This window comes from Abramis brama (genome assembly GCF_963993115.1).
Source record: "Abramis brama genome assembly, chromosome: 6".
Taxonomy (NCBI): Eukaryota; Metazoa; Chordata; class Actinopteri; order Cypriniformes; family Leuciscidae; genus Abramis; species Abramis brama.
This window is the reverse complement of record NC_139968.1, coordinates 21,637,115-21,655,162: the sequence shown is the minus strand read 5'-3', so window position 1 is coordinate 21,655,162 and position 18,048 is coordinate 21,637,115. Positions and strand designations below refer to the sequence as shown.

Below are 18,048 nucleotides of genomic sequence, written 5' to 3'. Positions count from 1 at the left end.
CGTGGGAAAAAATATCCGTCTGTGTTCAAGATGAGACGTTATTGGGACAGCACCGGGCTAGTGGCGAGACAGAGGATATAGACACAAATGCACCAGCCAATTAATGGTGCATTTATGCTTCAAATATCCCCCTGATAATACATTTGTAAAGAAATTTTAATTTACAGTGGTTTTTATGGGCCATGTGCAAGTGAACAAATGGTACAGTTGTACCATAATAAAAAAATATTGAATGGAAGAAATATCAGTTCATAGGGTTGAACACAGAAATATGAATTTTATTAGTTCATATGGTCATAAACATCTTAAACCAGTCATATTCTATACCAGCTAATAAACTAGTCAGACATGTGACCATATGACCCTTTGAATGAGACGTTGTCTGTTCTGACTGTGGAAGTCACATTTTATCAGCCATTAATCATGTCATCTTTCAGACACAAAACTATAGGCCTGATCAAACCAATACATATATTTGTATGGATTATATATATATATATATATATATATATATATTATTTTTATATATATATATATATCCTTATATATATATATATATATATATTATATATATATATATATAAAATATATATATATATATATATATATATATTTTTTTTTAATATATATATATATATATATATATATATCCTTAACAAGATTGCATTTCATTCATAAACAAATATTTACATACATACAAAAATTGTCTAAAAAATATGCCATTTGCATGCCACTTGAATAAGATCATGCATTGGTTTGACAATTAATACATTAGTTATTAACATTGCAGCATTAATTAGTAGTGATAGACCAAACTATATGGTCAATATTTGGCCATTTTGAGATTATCAGGATTGTGTAACAATTTAGCGCTTTTAACGCTTTATCTTCGGATCTTTTTGATGAAATCTGAGCTTTCTCTCCCTCATCAAGCAAATATGGTTCATTCTGTTTATGTTCGCAGATCAGTTTATATGTGAATAAAGCTCTAAATTCAATCTGTTCATCATAAAGCGATCGTGTCTCTTCAGAATATTTGGACTGAGCTGTTAAATTCATATGGATTAGTTTTACGATCACTTTTTGAAGTGTCAAAGTGATAGTTGCGTAGCTGTCAATGGAGGGACAGAAAGCTCACAGATTTTATTAAAAAGATTTTCATTTGTGTTCCGAAGATGAACAAAAATCTTTACAGGTTTGGAATGACATGACAGATGATGACAGAATTTTCAGTTTTGGCTCAACTAATCCTTTGTTCATTTAAAAAAAATATAAAAATAATGGAAAATAGTGGAAAAACAAACAGTCATATTTCATTTTTTAATGATCAGTTTATTGGTGTGAATCAAATGAAAGCTGATTGACATTAGAAAATGAATAAATAAATTGTTTAAGTCTTAAATGATATTAATCCCTGGTGACTTCCTCTGATCATATAAGTGAAGATCATTGGTAGCTAACGGAGTGAACAGAATAACAGGCAAACAAATGAAAAACTTGCAGATGATTATTCACGCGAAACACACTGGCATTATGTTTAGGACAGCTGTATGTAACACGTCATCAGCCATTTAGCAAACACAGTATTTAAAATAGACCATAACATTCTGTTAAAAAAATTCATTCAAGGCATGAAATTAAATCAAATTTCATTTTTGAACAATCAAGTCCATTAACTACATGGCTAAACTGTTTTGCTGGTTTTCATTTGTCATTTCGGACCACATCCCTGAGCTGCCAGGCCCTTAGATTTGCATCTCAATGAAATGATCACCACAACATGGGACGCATGAGATTTAACTAAAAACTTCTGATGTAAAAAGTGAGAAAACCATTTTTTTACAAACAAACATGGTGTTTGACGGACTGTTGAAGAGCTGATGAGAATCTAAACAGCTTTTGCATACAGTTAACTAGCATCTTTTCTTTGATTGTACCTAACTAAATTTTCCACAAGGTACCGGCAAAATAAAGTGGGTTCAAACATGAGCGTTTGTTCCGAAGGCCAGCCTTCATCTTTGCTGTTGCATCAGATGTGTTTGCGTGACTGTCCGTGTTGATACTGCGGTACCTTGAAGGATTGGATTCAGCGCACAGAGCTTCGTTTTTAGGGCACTTTTCAGTTTTGCATCAGATACTGGTGGAAATAGATGCCGAACAGGCTGCTAATGAGTTGACAGGCCGCGACCCACCATGTGAGAAAGGCGAAGATGCCCCTGAAGAAAAGAGGCGTGAGGACTCCACGTAAAGCAGAGAACAGCTCGATCAGGTGGGCTACGGTGGCCTGGACGTCCTCCTCCATGTCCTCCATGTCCTCGTCGTCTTCCAGTCTTGGGGCTGGTGGAGGGGTGGTGGGAAGTATGGGAGCAGGGGTTACACCCGGAGTCTCTGCTCCAAAGCCCCATGAGAAGTCACCTGAGGGGTACATTAGAATTTCTGAATACATTAAAAATTCTTTAAGAAAATTCTTGAAAATTCTAAATTAATATATATATATATATGTGACCCTGGATCACAGAACCAGTCACATGTCGCACGGGTATATTTGTGGCAATAGCCAACAATACATAGTATGGGTCAAAATATTTTTATTTTTATTTTATGCCAAAAATCATTAGGATATTAAGTAAAGATCATGTTCCATGAAGATATTTAGTAAATTTCCTACCGTAAATATATAAAACATTTATTTTTGTGAGTGAATGAAACACAATCGCGAACATAAATGCACAACTTTAAAGGAGATTTTCTCAATGTTTGGATTTTTTTGTACCCTTAGATTCCAGATTTACAAATAGTTGTATCTCAGCCAAATATGTCCTATCCTAACACACCATACATCAATGGAAAGCCTATTTATTCAGCTTTCAGATGATGTATACATCTCAATTTAAAAAAATTGACCCATGTGACTGGTTTTGTGGTCCAGGGTCACATATTATAAATAAGTATATAGTAATAAATATAAAATAAAGAAAAAAATATATATAATAAATTAATTTTAACTACATAAAAATATTAAAATACAAAAATATAACAGTGTATATTTTTAAAATAATTAAATAATAATCAATAATTAAAATAAAAGTATTTTTAAAATGTTTTGATTATTTACATTATTAAATTATTAGACTTACATTTTTACATTATTATTACCTCATTAATACTGTTAATTAAAGGTAACTTTTTTGTTCAAAATTAACTAAATTGAAACATTCAGTCCTTCAACCAAAACTTGTTTTTTTCTTACCCTGATTCACTATAGTAAGCCCGTTATAAGCGTTTATATTTTAGACCTAGCGGGAGTTTTTTTCCGAGAAATTGCGTACATGCGTCACTCGCCCATGCGTGTCTCGTCATATCCATAAATAGAGAAAAGTTGATCCAGCTATATTGACGCATGTATGGTGTGATTCTTTCCATCTAAACTGGTTATATATCTTAAGCCTAGTAGTGAATAATTTATGAGCAGATAACCATATTCAGTCAAGCAGAGCCAAAGCACAACCAAAACAATGTTCTTCCACAAAATGCATGCAGTTTTGAGTACCTTTAACTGCTAGTGACAGTGTAGGGACCCACCTAAAGATTTGAGTGCCAAAGTTGAGAAAAGCACAAGCAGAATAGGTATAAGGTACTGGAGGGTGACCACAGTCAGGTAGCAGAAAACTCGTGTCACCTACATAAACGGGTTTGAAAACATTACATCATCGTATTTATTACATCATTACAGTGAATTTATAGGAAACATTTAATACTGTCCACTCTGTGATTTGTAATGTTTCGTATACATAAAACACTGCTACTTCGCATTTCAACCTCACCTTTCTCTGGATGTCAATGGCAGCGATACGCCCCGCCTCTTTCTTCATTTGCTCCACCCACTTCTGAGAGAGGTTAAGGTAAGCCTGCAGGTGGTAGCGTGTGAGCAGCAGCTTCAGAACACACAGCACCACGATAGTCCACAGACGTACTGAGTTAAAGGCAGAACTAGAAAGTCTGAAAAAAGAAGAAAGGAATTATACACAAATGTCAAAATAAAACAAATCATTTAAATATATAAAATATAAATGAAAGCAAAATTTAAATTATAAAAAAATCCTTTAAAATAAATTAAAATATTAAAATATTAAATAAATAATATATAAAATTCATAATAAATGGGGAAAGAAAGAATTATAAAAAATAAAGATTTTTTAAATAAACTAAAAAGCATTCAAAAATAAATGATTGAAAATAAAATATTACATATTATATATATATATATATATATATATATATATATATATATATATATATATATATATATATATATATATATATATATATATATTTTTTTTTTTTTTTTAATGATTATTATTTTATTTATTTTTTTTATTTATATATAAAACTTGCTCAACTTACAAGGTAACTGAGGTCTTTCCCATGGGGGCGTTCTCTAGGAAGTCTCGAGCAATGGGTTTAATCCACATTACAAGAATGACCAGTGGCGATAGAAAACCCATGTGCAAAAGGATCCTAAAAGGGAAAACCAGTTGCTGTGACATATCAAATCAAACTTTCAATATCATCAATGCAACTGTCAATTTTGTTCATATTCAATTCTTACACAATGCCATTTTGAGTGTCTTACTGAATGATTGGGCGGTCTGCGTTCATCTGAACGGCGTCTAGGTGAGTTTGGGCCAATCGCAGTCCAGGGAATGCAAGGAGAGCTCCAATGAAGGCACATAGGACAGCCAGCCCCAACTTCACTGACAGTTTGGTGAAGGGAACTCTGTTAAAATATTTTCAGTATTTTAATGATAAAAGAATACAGAACACGACTAATGATGTCTACCCATTAATGTATAACTTACGACCACTCATAGCCATGCTGTTTGGCAAAGACCTCGAAATTGTCAAAAAGACTGGTAAATCCTGCAAAAAATTTATAAGGAAAGATTTCACTGCGACAAGTGGTAAAAATGTCCTTTTACTTCTAGAAATACAGATCAGATAACCACATACCGGGCTCAAGGCCAAACTCTAGGTAGTCTTCTCTCACAACAAGAACCAGCATGGCAACGAGCAGAGATAAGAAGCCGAAAGCAAGACACACCGAGCGCTCGCCGCCCTCCTCAGAGCGGAAGTAGTGGCTCATAAGAAGATGCAGAGTCCTCCTGAGAACTTCAGTCAAGGACAACAAGACGTTACAACAACTTATATTCTTTCTTAGCATGAGGTAAGTCGCATCTGAATTTCTCAGGTAGCTTCAGGTCTGTTAATCCAAAGGACTGCAGTGTTGGAGGATACAGGCAGAAGAAAACAGTCAGCACACACCAGATGGAAGCGATATTGACTTCCTTGCTGGCATCCACTAAACTGCAGTAGCCTTCGGTGAAGAGGTAGATCCCTGTCGCGTAGACGGCAAAGTCAATCAGCCACTGGTACTCCACAAAGAACCGCAAAACTGTGAGGAAGAGAAAAGGTTAAGATCATCCGAGGAGCTTTTCTTCAAGATCAAACTGTTCAGGAACCCGGATAAAGACCTACCAAGTGCATCCAAGACATTTACAGGCGCATTCTCCAAGTGAAGGTCGATGTCTTTCGGAACTGTGAGCGGCTTGGATTCTCCGTGTCCATTTTGTCTCCTGGAAACAGCAAGAGGTCGAGCAGAAGTTATCGAATTCCCTAACAGAAAAGTAACAGTGGCAACAGTTGCACTGAATCAAGCTCACACCTGTCTCGCCTGCTGTTCTTAGGAATCTGCTTCCCTGCGAGGGCGCACAATACACCTTCAGATGGATGTTTGAACCTGAAAAGGCTGAGAAAATGAACAGGCTGGGGTATTAGAAAGAGCCAGGTGTCATATAGAAGTCTACATGGAAAAGATGTGTATTGCTTACCTGCCGTTACATAAGAGCCAGCGTGCAAAGGAGAGATGTGGGGCCATTCTTTGCATTATGCTGACCGCCAGCAAGCTCACCACCAACTGAACCCCCATCAGAGCCTTAAAAGAGACGGACATATAGATAATGCACATTGGTACAGAAAATAATGTCGACTCATACCTTTACAGTTTATAAAAACAAACTAAAATTTTACAAGTCACTTTGATTTGCATAGCGCTTTAAAAAATACAGATTGTTTCAAAGCAGCTTCACAGTGATAAACAGGAAAATAATGATCAATGATGCAAACATAGTTCAATTCTCTAAAAAAGACAATAGAGTCATTATTCAACTGAAGGCATTTTCAATGTTGATTCAATTCAGTTCAATAACAGTGTCAATGTAGTTCAATAACAGTCTCAATTCAGTTTAAGTTTGGTTCTTATCCAATAGTGTCAGTGCAGTCAAATATTACTGAATATTAAGTTGTCAATGTCTATGTGTGGATGTTGAAGGGGCAAAGCGTTCTGGAGAGTTTAAAAATAGCAATGTTTGCTCATTTTTTTTGTTAAAGCATTTATATTAGTCATTCCATACAAAAAATGTGTGTTATTTAAGCTGTACAATTGTGTAAATCATGCTTGTAGAGGTGGGGCTACTGATAGGCGGATGAACATACGTTGGATTTGATTCCATGTAAACAGAATTCTGGTATTCTTGCGCGAGTCGCGGTAAAGCTACCGTGTTTGACGGCACATTAGAGGAGTTGAAAATTGAATTAAGTTTGCAATGACAAGGTTAGTAAGTGGTTTTATCACACTAGTCTCGCTTTAACATGTATAATGTTTAAGTCTTGTGGCTTTACTTCCAAAAATATTGTATTTTAACGTTTGTCACGGAGACATGCCTTGTCCCATAGAGTTCCATAGTAAAATAAATACAGTAAACGCGATTTTTGTTTGCTTTACAAACTAAAATACTGGTCGAAATGGCTTTCAGTGCTAATAAACAGCATGCCAATGGAGCTTACTTGTTTTGAACAGAGAAAATTCCTGTACATAGGTTCTGTTTTTATTACAGCACTTCACTACCACCAAATCTATTTGACTATGGGCCTGTGCCAGTCACTCGAGATGAGCACAGGAGCCATGCTGTCAAAGTGAGCAGGTGCTGGCATTGCAAAACCCCCATGACATGGGGAGGCATGGGCAGTTAGCTAACATGCTACAGCTAACCATCCTATATAACAGTAAAGAGCTACTATTGAGATCTGAAACACAGAAACAGTGCAATGCCACAGTCACTAACAAGTAAGACAAGTAACGTTAGTACAATGGATCCAAAATACGTTACCCCTAACCAGTCTACAAGCGATCACTGTGCTAACATGATTTCAGCACAGAAGGTACAAACAACAATCAACCGGATCGGTCGTGCAAAAGAGCAATTTTACAAGTCTATTTAACGGTTGCAAAAATAAATATACTAACCATCTTCGTTTGGTGAGTTTAATGAATGAGTTTATGTCCCATGTAGAAGCTCTCGTGGTGACACTTGAGTGTTCGAACAGCTGAAGGAGTATTTTGATGACGTATGCTACAATCGCTCGCTCTGATTGGGCCATGTCGACGCCGCATGAGAGCTGCAATTCTATTGGTCGAACTGGCAACGCATCTACAATTTGATTGGCCCTCGTGATGGAACTGTAAATGTCGTTGGCTTTTCTTCAAGGACAGAAATAAAACTGTGGGAGGGCCAAGATGTGCAAAGACAAATGGAGAGCTGTTGTGGCAACACAAACGTTCAAACGGCAAATACATGAGCTTTTCTGACCGTTTTATAGGGCTATAAGTATTTATTTCATATAGCCTACCTTTCAAATCTGGATTTGAATCACTGATGACACCTCTAAATTAATTTGGAATTAACCATGTGGGCTTGAATACGTTCTTTTGATGTTGGTATTTTAAACGGGAGCTTTCTGCAGTCAAATGTTCTTGTCAACACAAATTTTACTGTGGGGAAATTCATAAACAGCCAATATGTCAAATGAAATTTTACTGTAATTTTAGCAGCATTATTTAAGGTTTGTATACCATATAGGACCTGCTACAGCTGTTATGATTGATGTGCAACTGCTAACAGCTGATAAGCCTGCAAATAAATCTTACCCTCAGCTATTTTTGATCCTTCAATAGTTTTTTCCCCCTCCGAATGTAACTTACTGCTGCTAAATTAATAAATAAAGCTAAACTGATCCCCTTTATTGTCAAGAATCATGTGTTCTGGTTTAGGGTTATTGAGTTGCTATGGTTGTATGGTTCTTTATAGATTAGATACAATTCTTGATGTTACATTACAAGATCTTCATGCATGGCTGGGGTTCCCAAAAGCATTGTAAGCCTATAATAGAAACAATTGGTCTCTACAATATACTTAGTAGGCCTACAATGCTTTTGGGAAATGCAGCCCAGATCAACATTGGTGGAAACAGATTAAAAATGAAAATAAACTGTGGTTTTCTAAAGTACTAGCCAGAGGATAAAATGTATTTTTGAAACGTAAAATGTTCATACTATGATGCTTTTCAATCCAGTGACATTTTTTTCCTTCACATTTTTTTCTCTATTGTTCTTTATTGGCATAGAATGTTCCATGAAGAACCTTTAACATAGATGGAACCTTTACCTTACCATTGGACAAAAGGTTCTTCAGTGGAAAAGGGTTCTTTAGATGTTCCCCATACTAAGAAAAAATTGTTATTTTAGGAACTGTTGATTGAAAGTTTCTTTGGGAACCCAAAAATGGTTCTTCTATGCAAATTCGCTTATTTTGGAACCTTTTTTTTTAAGAGTGATGTGCTGCTTTAAAGAAACCAACTGGTCTGGAGATGCTAATATAACATCAAAACATTACAAATTACTAATTAACAAGAACCCTAAAACTTCTTGATAAGATAGTTATTTGCATGTAGTTTACATTTTGAGATTTTTTATTTATTTATAAAAGATTAACCATTAAAAACAAATACATTTGCAAAGAAATTGGCCAATAGCTTTATGACTTTGTTGGCAAAAGGATATCAATGCAAACAAAACTAGATCGTAAGTAATAGTAATAAGAATTACAAAGGCATTTGCTTTAAAGTCAAGTCATGTCACGAAACTTCGATTATAAGTGCTATCTTTTCATGTTTATTTATATTTTAATCACTGTAAAAAATGATGATCAATATGTTAAGACAGCATATGTTTTTATACATTGCTTCAACTCTTCAAAATAAGTTAACCAATTTTCAACTTTTTTTATAGAAGTTATACAAGATTCAACTCATTTTAAAAGTCAGTTTAATGTAATTTAAGTTGAAATGACTTAAACATCCAAGTTGCTTACTTAAAAATATTAATGCAGCAACTTTTTTTTTTTTACAGTGCACGTTATAATGCGTTAACTTGTTGTAATGTTGTTACCCACACTTTTTTTAATGTTGAATAACTAAATGCTTTTTAATGAAGGATCCAAGCAGTCGAGCTGTTTTCAACTCAACGCACCCTGTAGGGCTGCAGACGCATGGCTTTCACGCGACGTGCATGATAATTGGTCACGCGCATTGAGAGAGCTGAGATATGCGCTTGAACTTGACCTTCTGAATTGCGTCGCTAAAAGACATGAGTACGGCCCTTGCTCTCTTCTTATATGTGCCAATCAGTCGTTAAGACTGATGTTCAATGCTCATTTCCATAAAATCCAGTCCGGCTCCAATTAAAGGACTATGTGGCATTCCGAGGCGAGTCTTTTCCCACGGAACAGCTAGTGTGGAAACATCTCTCCACAACGACAACAACATTGGGTAAGTAGTCGTGGAAACTCATTTGAACTAATGCTTTGGATATAGGCTACTACTGAGGGTTTGTAATTCAGAAAATTATTTTTTCTTTAATTGCTTCAGTTGGGACAGTATGTGTTTGCTACAAAAAAAAAAAAAAAAAAAAAAAAAAAATCCTTATTTATTTTCAACTGATTGCATACGAAAAAAACTGGCTAATATATTTTGTTTAAGCTAATGATTTATTCCCGCCGTTTTTTTCACGATTCGTAAGAAATTTGTGTCGCATAATGTTTTGCGTTCACCGCTTTGGTTTTAAAAAGAAACTATAGGTTAAAGCTTGAGTGTGCAACTGATACAATTTTGTGGACTTTACGATAAACTTCATTCGTCACTATATACTTTTGACGATCACAGGTTTTTGCTTAGATTTGGTGTTTGACCTGTGACCTGGGGTCAAACAGAAATATAATTTGGTCAAAGGGTCAAGTGCAACCTGTAAGACATGCCTATAGGGATGAATGGGAAAACTCCTTATTATTTACTTGAGTGATTTGAGCTAAAGCGTATGAAATTATAGCCTAACATTTATTTTAATGATTATTATTTTGAATCTCAGCCTCATTTTACAATGTTACCTTCAAATTGCCTATGTGTCACGAATTGTTTCATTGTGTCCCAATCATATCTTCGATTTAAATGTTGAGATATGCGGATCACAACATTTCTGTCTGTTCATTCATTTTGGAGCTAATACATTTTAATAATGCATGATCAACAAATTTCCATGTCACCACTGAAACTATAGGCTATCAGGCGAAATGAGTATAATTTTTGTAGCTCGTTACACAGACATCTCGTATGGCTATTGCACGGTATTAAAACTAAAATGTATCATAACGTCATGAGCGTCTTTACGGTGCATTTGCAGGGAAATTTTGTAATGCCACTTTTTTCATGGTTTAATTTTTCAGGTTTTTATTTTAAAAATGGCATTACGTTTTACCAGTTTTAGCCTTATACCTTTTTAAAAGATGTGTTATCTTAAAATTAGTCTTCCAGGTAAACCTATAAATTGTATTTCGGGTTTAATAATCTAGTAGTAACCAATTTCCTTTTTATGTCCTTTCAAAATGTTGGGCCACATAGTAATATCATGATATTATTTATATTAATTTAAAAATTATGTGTTAAAGAACAACAGACTCGTTTACTAAGCGATTATCTTCTTACTGACTTTAATTTAGTTCGTTTAGCGACTTTCAGAATTGTGTTTGTAGTAACTTAAAATTAAAAATTGCTAGAGAGTTTAATTCATTGAATTTTAGTTCGTCTAAATGACGACGCTGTACAGTTTGGTGCCTCGCCAATGAGCATACAGTTTGTAGGCTTCAAATTAATCTCAGCTAGCCGATATGAAATACTTCTATAGATTTGGTGGTGCTACAATTCATTCATTTGTTATTTTTTTGTTTAATTATAAATCGTAATATTTGCATTCAAGTGGACGCGATCTCGAAAAGGCATTTGGTTTGAATCTTTAAAATATGTAGCTCCTAACATTATTTTCTGTGAATGATTTTAAAACGATTTAAAATATAGTATGGGGTAGGGTATTTTGAAACGGTTGTGATTTACACAAATGGTCTCTTGATGTGTAAACATGCATTATTGATAGGCCTACGACGGAAAGCTCGGTCCTTTCATTATCATCTCAACAGTTGCAGCGTCTTACCGATGGGTGTCGCTGTTTTCTGTTTGTTTCAGTGACGACGTGTTAATAAAAGGACGAAATAAGCTGCAGTAGCCTATATGAGAATTATTTTTATTTATTTTTTTCCTCTGGCATGAAAATTAAAGGAATTAAATGTCAATGCCTGGTGCGTTGAATTGTGAACTGCTAGATCCGATTCATTTCATTCATTGTTTCTCTTTGAGTGGTGCCATTTTTAAAATTTGGTTTGGCAAGGTAAAATAGGCTACAAATAGTTTACATGTCACAGGGTCTAGGATGTAATAATCCAAGCTTTTAAATGATCGTATGGGACATGGAAATAAACCTTATTTTTGTTCTCATTCTTTCCATATTTGCATGTTGTTCAATAGAAAGAGTTAAAGAAAATTGGTCTGATTCAAGCATAAATACGGGTTTATGCCAGATAGAGTTTCTTTAAAGAAATTCTCGGGGCACAATCAATTAAGATTCCTCTAGGCCTACTTCAATCCAATTTGTTTGGCCCCATAGCTATCCATTAAAGAAAACCTTAAATATTCTTAAGACATTACACATAAGTTTTTTTGGTATATTTTAATGATAAATATGTGGGCCTATTCAATTTCATTATTGGGACAAAATGTCCCCACAAAGATGGCAGTATCCGAAGTCCCCATGAGGAAAACCGCTTATATATCATACTAAGTGATGTTTTTTGAAAAGTCATTATGTCTATAGAAAGTCTCCATATAACATAGAAACCCAACACGTGTGTGTGTGTGTGTGTGTGTGGCCTGGTATGTTATGGGGACCAAATGTCCCCACAAAGATGGCAATATCAGTAATTTTTTTTACCATTTTTTTGGTCCCCATTAGGAAAAAACTTATAAATGTTTATAAGTTTAACTTATAAAGCTAAACTTATAAAACACTAAGTGATGTTTTTTTGAAAATTAAAAATGCAGAAAGTTTTCTGTGATACACTGTAAAAAAAGTTGCTGCCTTACATTTTTAAGTACAATCAACTTGGATGTTCAAGTAAATTGAACTTAAATTAAATTAAACTGACTTAAAAAAATGTAGTTGAAACTTGTATAACATAAAACGTTGAGATTTGCTTTTTGATGAGATAAAGAAATGTAAAAAAATGTTGTCATAATTTATGGATCATATATTTTTTTACAGTGATAGGTTTAGGGGTAAGGTTAGGGGATAGAAGAATATACAGTCTATACAGTATAAGAATCATTATGGCAAGTCCTCATAAAACGTGTGTGTGTGTGTGTGTGTGTTGGGTGTATTTATCACTCAGTATTCTGATATTACCCATATTCATTTCGTGTTTCTAAAATAAATGAGGAAATGCAGAATGTCTTCACCAACAAAACGCGAACGATGACAATATATGTACGCACAAATTCTCCAGGTCTATGACGTCAATACGCAACCATACACGTTTTAAACCTGAATCCCTTTCGGCTACGGTGAATGGATGACTCTCAGTCTCACACACACACACGCACACACACACACACACACACCCCTCCATTTCGAAATGTCACTGACATCCTATAAGCAGTAGAACTAGGAAATATGGATTGATAGCTAGGCTACCCGAACTGTCTCCAGTAATTTTACGCACGTGACGCTTCAAAGCAACAAGGCGCCAATGTCTGTGGAAAACTGATAGATATAACACGAACGTCTATTGGCCTGCACTGCACACACGCACTTTCCAGTTAGGGCGTGTGTGTGTGTGTGTGCTGTCAGTACAGGAATCTTAAGGTGTGAGCAAGTGCAACTGCAGGTTCTGTGATGGTTTAACAATTATAGATGTGCAATGAAATCGAATGCTATAAGCTTCGTATCTCTAGCGAAAATATGAGCTGATTCTATGGACAATTTGCGTTTATTCTTTCGCGTATTCGCGGATAGAACGAAACCGACTAGCTTTCTTTTAGTCTGCCCATATGCCAACCCAAAACAGCGATAGAAAAAAGATGGGCGTAACTCTAAATGGATCATGCACGCGGACTTTGGAACAATAACTCATCAATTCACTACGGGACGCCGTTTACGCGCGAGCTGCTTGAGTTTCTACACACGTCCACGCGTGAGACCAGCGAACAGACTCGATCCCAGCAGTCCTCGGAGTAGCAGCACTGGATACTTAGCAGGAATCTGGATAACAAGTTGTGCAGTTGAGCTAATAGAGCGTCAGATCACTCAAGCCAACGCCAATGGCTGTTTGTAACTAACGGACATCGATACTTTTCGTGTTGCCCTTTAAAGTGACGTAGTTGCGCGTTTAACGCGATTCTCGGGAATAGTTCATGGCTGTTCTTGTTTTCAACATGCATTGCTGTAAAGCATTTTTATTTATTTATTTGTACCTGTGGATTAGATATTGTGGTGTAACGGATCACCCCAAGTTTGGTAAGTGAACGCTAATTTGTATCGACTTATCAGTAATCAGTCAATGTTTGTTTAACTTCACTGTAAAATGTTAGTTATTTCAGCGTAAAGAATGTAAAAAAAAATCTACATAGGCCTGTTTGGTCTCTATATTACCTTGAAAATGTATATATTACTAGCCAATAACTTGAATAAAGTTATTTTCCCCTCGGTTTTATCAGTTGCGTATGTGTATGCTGCATTCTATGTGATCTGGTTAACGTTTAGTGTCAGTTGTGTTACCCTGATTGTGTTTTTGTGTTTGTTTAGCTAAAACTGTGCTCTTCTTGTGTTTTCATTGTAGGCACCACATTTAAATCATGTGCCCTTGTATCACCTGTGCAGTTATCAATAAGCTTTACAATAATTGACAGATTTTAGTATCTTAAAATGTGTTTGTAAACTACAGTTAGAGTTTGAAACTGTAAAACATACGCCGTCTAATTTGGCATCATCGCTGTATTTCTTACAGTAAAGTTAAATGAAACAATTCACTGCGCAGTTTTGTTTTTCAAAGATTTGCCTGAATAAATGTGTCCACATTTCACATGTAATTATTTGCACACAATCTAATTCTCGTGCTGTTTTTGTTAAGGGGAAGGAGGGAGGGGGGAAGTTTCCATTTGTCAGAGTTAATGTGGCGTATTTTAACTAAATCATCTTTTGAGCGTCGTATGAAGTGATCATTAGGCGAGCCCGGGGAGCAAACAGTTGTGCGATTGTTAGAGGAGCCTGGGAAAATGTTCCGGGGTCCGGGAGGTGGAGTGTATTGACGCCAGACCCTCTTGTTGAGGGGACTTCTGTGCTCCCAGACGTTATTGTCATGATAATGAGCAGCCCGCACGTTGTTGAACTTGATGTTGACTTCTTTCTTTAGGCTTGAATTTTTTTCGGTCACTTGTTTGTGGGAAAATTTTCTCCTGAGCTACAGTGTGAAATTAATTAATCAGGCTTTTGGAGCGACCAACAATAGAGACCAAGAGGATCCCTGGAACCCCACAAAAGGCCCCAAACGTTTTTTTCTTTTTTTTCTAAACTGTATTCTTCCCAGCCACAACATCTGAAAGAGAGTTGTAGTTTAAGAGATTTTTTTTTTTTTTCATTGTAAGCTATACACATTATTATTATTATAGTTAAATATATAATAGGCCTACATAACAACACTTATAGTTTTAAAAGAGTTATCGGTTCCTGAAAAACTAAAATGAGGAGTGTGTGTGTGAGTGAGTGAAGCACGTGCTCGTACGTTTGGCTTGTTCAGTGTTGTTATAAGGCAGCGTCAATTAAATAGCCTTACACTCGTATTGTATTTGCATTATTGAAGCACTGGGTACAATAGTTAATTCTTCTTTTTTTAAATCAAACGTGAAGAAATGTAAATGAATGAGAAGGTTTTAAGGAAGCATTTGTTCGTTGATTCTCATTACAACTTCTGTTTCTCCAGGCACTCAGATATGAGAGGTCATCACTGTCTACTAAAAGGTAAGAATTAAAAAGATTTGATGGATAAAACAGGGTGTTATATAAGAATGTTATTTGTATCGACTTTTAAGTAGGAATTATTGAGTAAAAAGAGTGAATTGTAATGTTGAAAATGTTTGCCTGCAGTAGAATTGAACTTATTAATTGAACGCGACCTTTAAAATCTTAAAATAAACAAATTTACTTCTAGCCACTTCTTTAACAAATATTTTATTTAGAGATGTTTATATTACGGTTTATAAGAGCGTTTTGTGAGTTGATGCCAACAAGAACACGACTCAATGTATAAATTATTTAAAAATAAATTGTGTAAAGCTAAATTGATTTTGCATGATCTTTAATTGGTTTTCAAAACGAAATGTTCTCGTATTACACATATTTTTATTTATTTAGAATTTGTATATTTACATTTTTTTTAATTTTTTTTTAATGGATCTTGATGTTAAATAACGCAGCAGTTAAAATCACATTTTGCATTAACCAGCTGTAACTTGTCTAACTATTACCTGTAACGAAGCAAATGTGAGCCTTTTGAGGGGGGGAAATAAAATAAATCACATGTTAAAAAAAAGGGGGAGTATATGTCAAAGTTACAAAGTTACCAGTATATAATTATGAAAGATATAAGCGGTGTTTTGTGTAATCTGAACTTCAGCACCAAGGACAGATCCCTTCTACCTGAATGAGCTTCAGTGCGTCTTAAACTGTCGCAAAATACACCTCTTAGTAGTTTTATTGCTATTTTTCTTTCAGTTAGTATGAAATTAGTCTTGCTCACATATGCTATGGCTATAGAAGAAGAAAAAAACTCAAAATGTTTGTTTTAAAGATGCGATTTATTGCTTTAAATTGTGTAATGCAGGCCTGTATTCTGGGTTTACAGTGTATTTTTGAGCAGGGTGGGAAACGCATATTTGAAACAGGACATGACGCAAAGAGCGGGAGTGTCTAAATCATGCGGAGGTGTGTGTGTGAGTGTGTGTGTGTCAGAGGGCGGGGGTTGAGATTGAAGGTGCAAGACTGAGAGAGACTCTCACAATTGCATTTGCATGAATGTAGGCTATATTGTATGTCGTAAATTGTGCGTATTTAATGATAAGAATTCTAAACAATAACAAAAAACGAACAATACTTTTTTTGTAATAAGGCCTGTATACTTATAATTTGGTTGCAGAAATAAAAGGCAAGCTTTACTTAAGTAAAATTGTACTGAGGCCTATAAAACATGAATTAGAATTAAACATTGTAAACAAATCAAGTGTTCTGACTGTGACAAAAGTGTAAGAGATAGTTCTTTTTTTACATTATAACTGCACAAATGCAACAACCTAAAACTAAAATGAACATTTTAGCCTAAAATCATTGTCAAGGTTATATTGAAAATTACGCAGTTTGGTTATTCAGGCTCATGTGAAATAAAAAGGTTCTCAATGAGCAGATGTTTAAAAAAATCATCGTTAAACGCTCGTAGAAAATATCATTTCATTCACTTCTTTCATAATGCTGAGACTGATATTATTGGCATATATATTTAATCTCATATTTAAAATGAGGCATTCTCCCGTTGCGTTGTACTCATAGAGTGTAAAAACAAACAAACAATCAAGAAGACTTTCCTAGAGACGAGACATTTAATGAAATTAGCGAATAGGCTATATGTGTAATTCACTATTTCTCAAATAGTGTCGTTTAACTTCTAAATAGGCCTACTGTCTGTAATTAACCTGTGGATTTCATTAGCAAGATATTATTTAGTGTTAGGCTATAATATTTTTTCCTTACAGTTTGTCATTAGCCTATCTATTCTAATAAATGCTCTCATTTCTCAGATTTAGGTCACGCGCTTGTAGCTGCATTATGTACAGCTAGAATTCTGCAGCTTTTATAAAAAACAAAAAACACTTTTCCCCCCCTTTTTTTGTTGCTTTGATTTAAAGCACAGACTGGAGTTTTTACATCAGCCGAAATATCAAGTTTATTGCTTTACACGGTTTCATTAGTGCACACGAAATATCTTGCTTTCCTCTTGCTAAATGGACCAGTCCATTCTGTTTTATATGGAGCCGCCGGGAGATCCCATTCTCAAATAACCTGGGGAATATATTTTAATGGAAAATAAGGATAGGCCAAGTGTATGTGTGTGTGTATCTATCTGTCTGTCAGAGAGAGAGAGAGAGAGAGAGAGAGAGAGAGAGAGAGAGAGAGAGAGAGAGAGAGAGACAAAGAGGGAGAGACTCCATCTGCTTGTCTGCATCCAAATGTTTATTTATTATATGTAGGCCTATTTATTGAGAACGTATTTTATTAGAAACTCACGCACATTTCTTAATTTCTTTCATTTTGGTTGTTGATGGCGCACTAAGTCGCTTTATTTAAATTTGCGTAAATCTGCATTAGAAGTATAACACTTCTGCCCTGCTTAAACATTAGATCCTTAGTAACGTCTAGCATACCGTATAACCTTTCTGCTCTCGTGCCCTTCATACAGTAGACTATATTATGCAGCTTTACATGGTGTTTAACGTTTGCAGGCAACACCAATAAACGTTTTATTTGGCCACAACTGCAGAATCACTTGTACAGTGGGACCTCATAAAGAATGCAGTGTGATATTCCGCGCCACAAGAAACAGACTGGATTTAAATGTTTCTTCTTTTGTATTGTATTGCGTTTATAATACACAGATATCAGAGAATAAA

At 35.1% G+C, this 18,048-nt stretch overlaps 2 protein-coding genes across 3 annotated transcripts in view; one reads left to right on the top strand and one right to left on the bottom strand.

The window, feature by feature from the left end:
- Positions 1-1,322: 1,322 nt before the first annotated feature.
- tmem161a (transmembrane protein 161A) lies at positions 1,323-7,462 on the bottom strand. Its single transcript, XM_084118120.1, has 12 exons — positions 7,364-7,462; positions 5,889-5,992; positions 5,723-5,806; positions 5,536-5,633; positions 5,296-5,452; positions 5,011-5,162; positions 4,860-4,920; positions 4,634-4,777; positions 4,405-4,518; positions 3,825-3,999; positions 3,583-3,679; positions 1,323-2,415 (listed from the first exon to the last, which is right to left on the bottom strand). The coding sequence occupies exons 1-12, from the start codon at positions 7,364-7,366 to the stop codon at positions 2,120-2,122; spliced, it is 1,485 nt and encodes a 494-aa protein (XP_083974246.1). The 5' UTR covers positions 7,367-7,462; the 3' UTR covers positions 1,323-2,119.
- A 2,045-nt stretch (positions 7,463-9,507) lies between these two features.
- LOC311085104 (uncharacterized protein) overlaps positions 9,508-18,048 on the top strand; it is a 42,877-nt gene continuing 34,336 nt past the window's right edge. The window contains exons 1-2 of one of the 2 annotated variants that reach the window (XR_014606738.1): positions 9,508-9,723; positions 15,312-15,349. The gene's annotated coding sequence lies outside the window, so the exon portion shown is untranslated. Of the gene's footprint in view, positions 9,724-13,181; positions 13,850-15,311; positions 15,350-18,048 lie in introns of those variants that run through there. The other variant, XR_014606739.1, reaches the window with a different exon arrangement.

What these genes read in the sequence shown, in the direction of transcription:
- tmem161a (XM_084118120.1), bottom strand. An exon ending in AGAGTTTGGCCTTGAGCCCG is followed by an intron (nt 4,921 to 5,010) that starts GTATGTGGTTAT and finishes AATTTTTTGCAG; the next exon opens with GATTTACCAGTCTTTTTGAC. An exon ending in CCATTGACATCCAGAGAAAG is followed by an intron (nt 3,680 to 3,824) that starts GTGAGGTTGAAA and finishes CCGTTTATGTAG; the next exon opens with GTGACACGAGTTTTCTGCTA.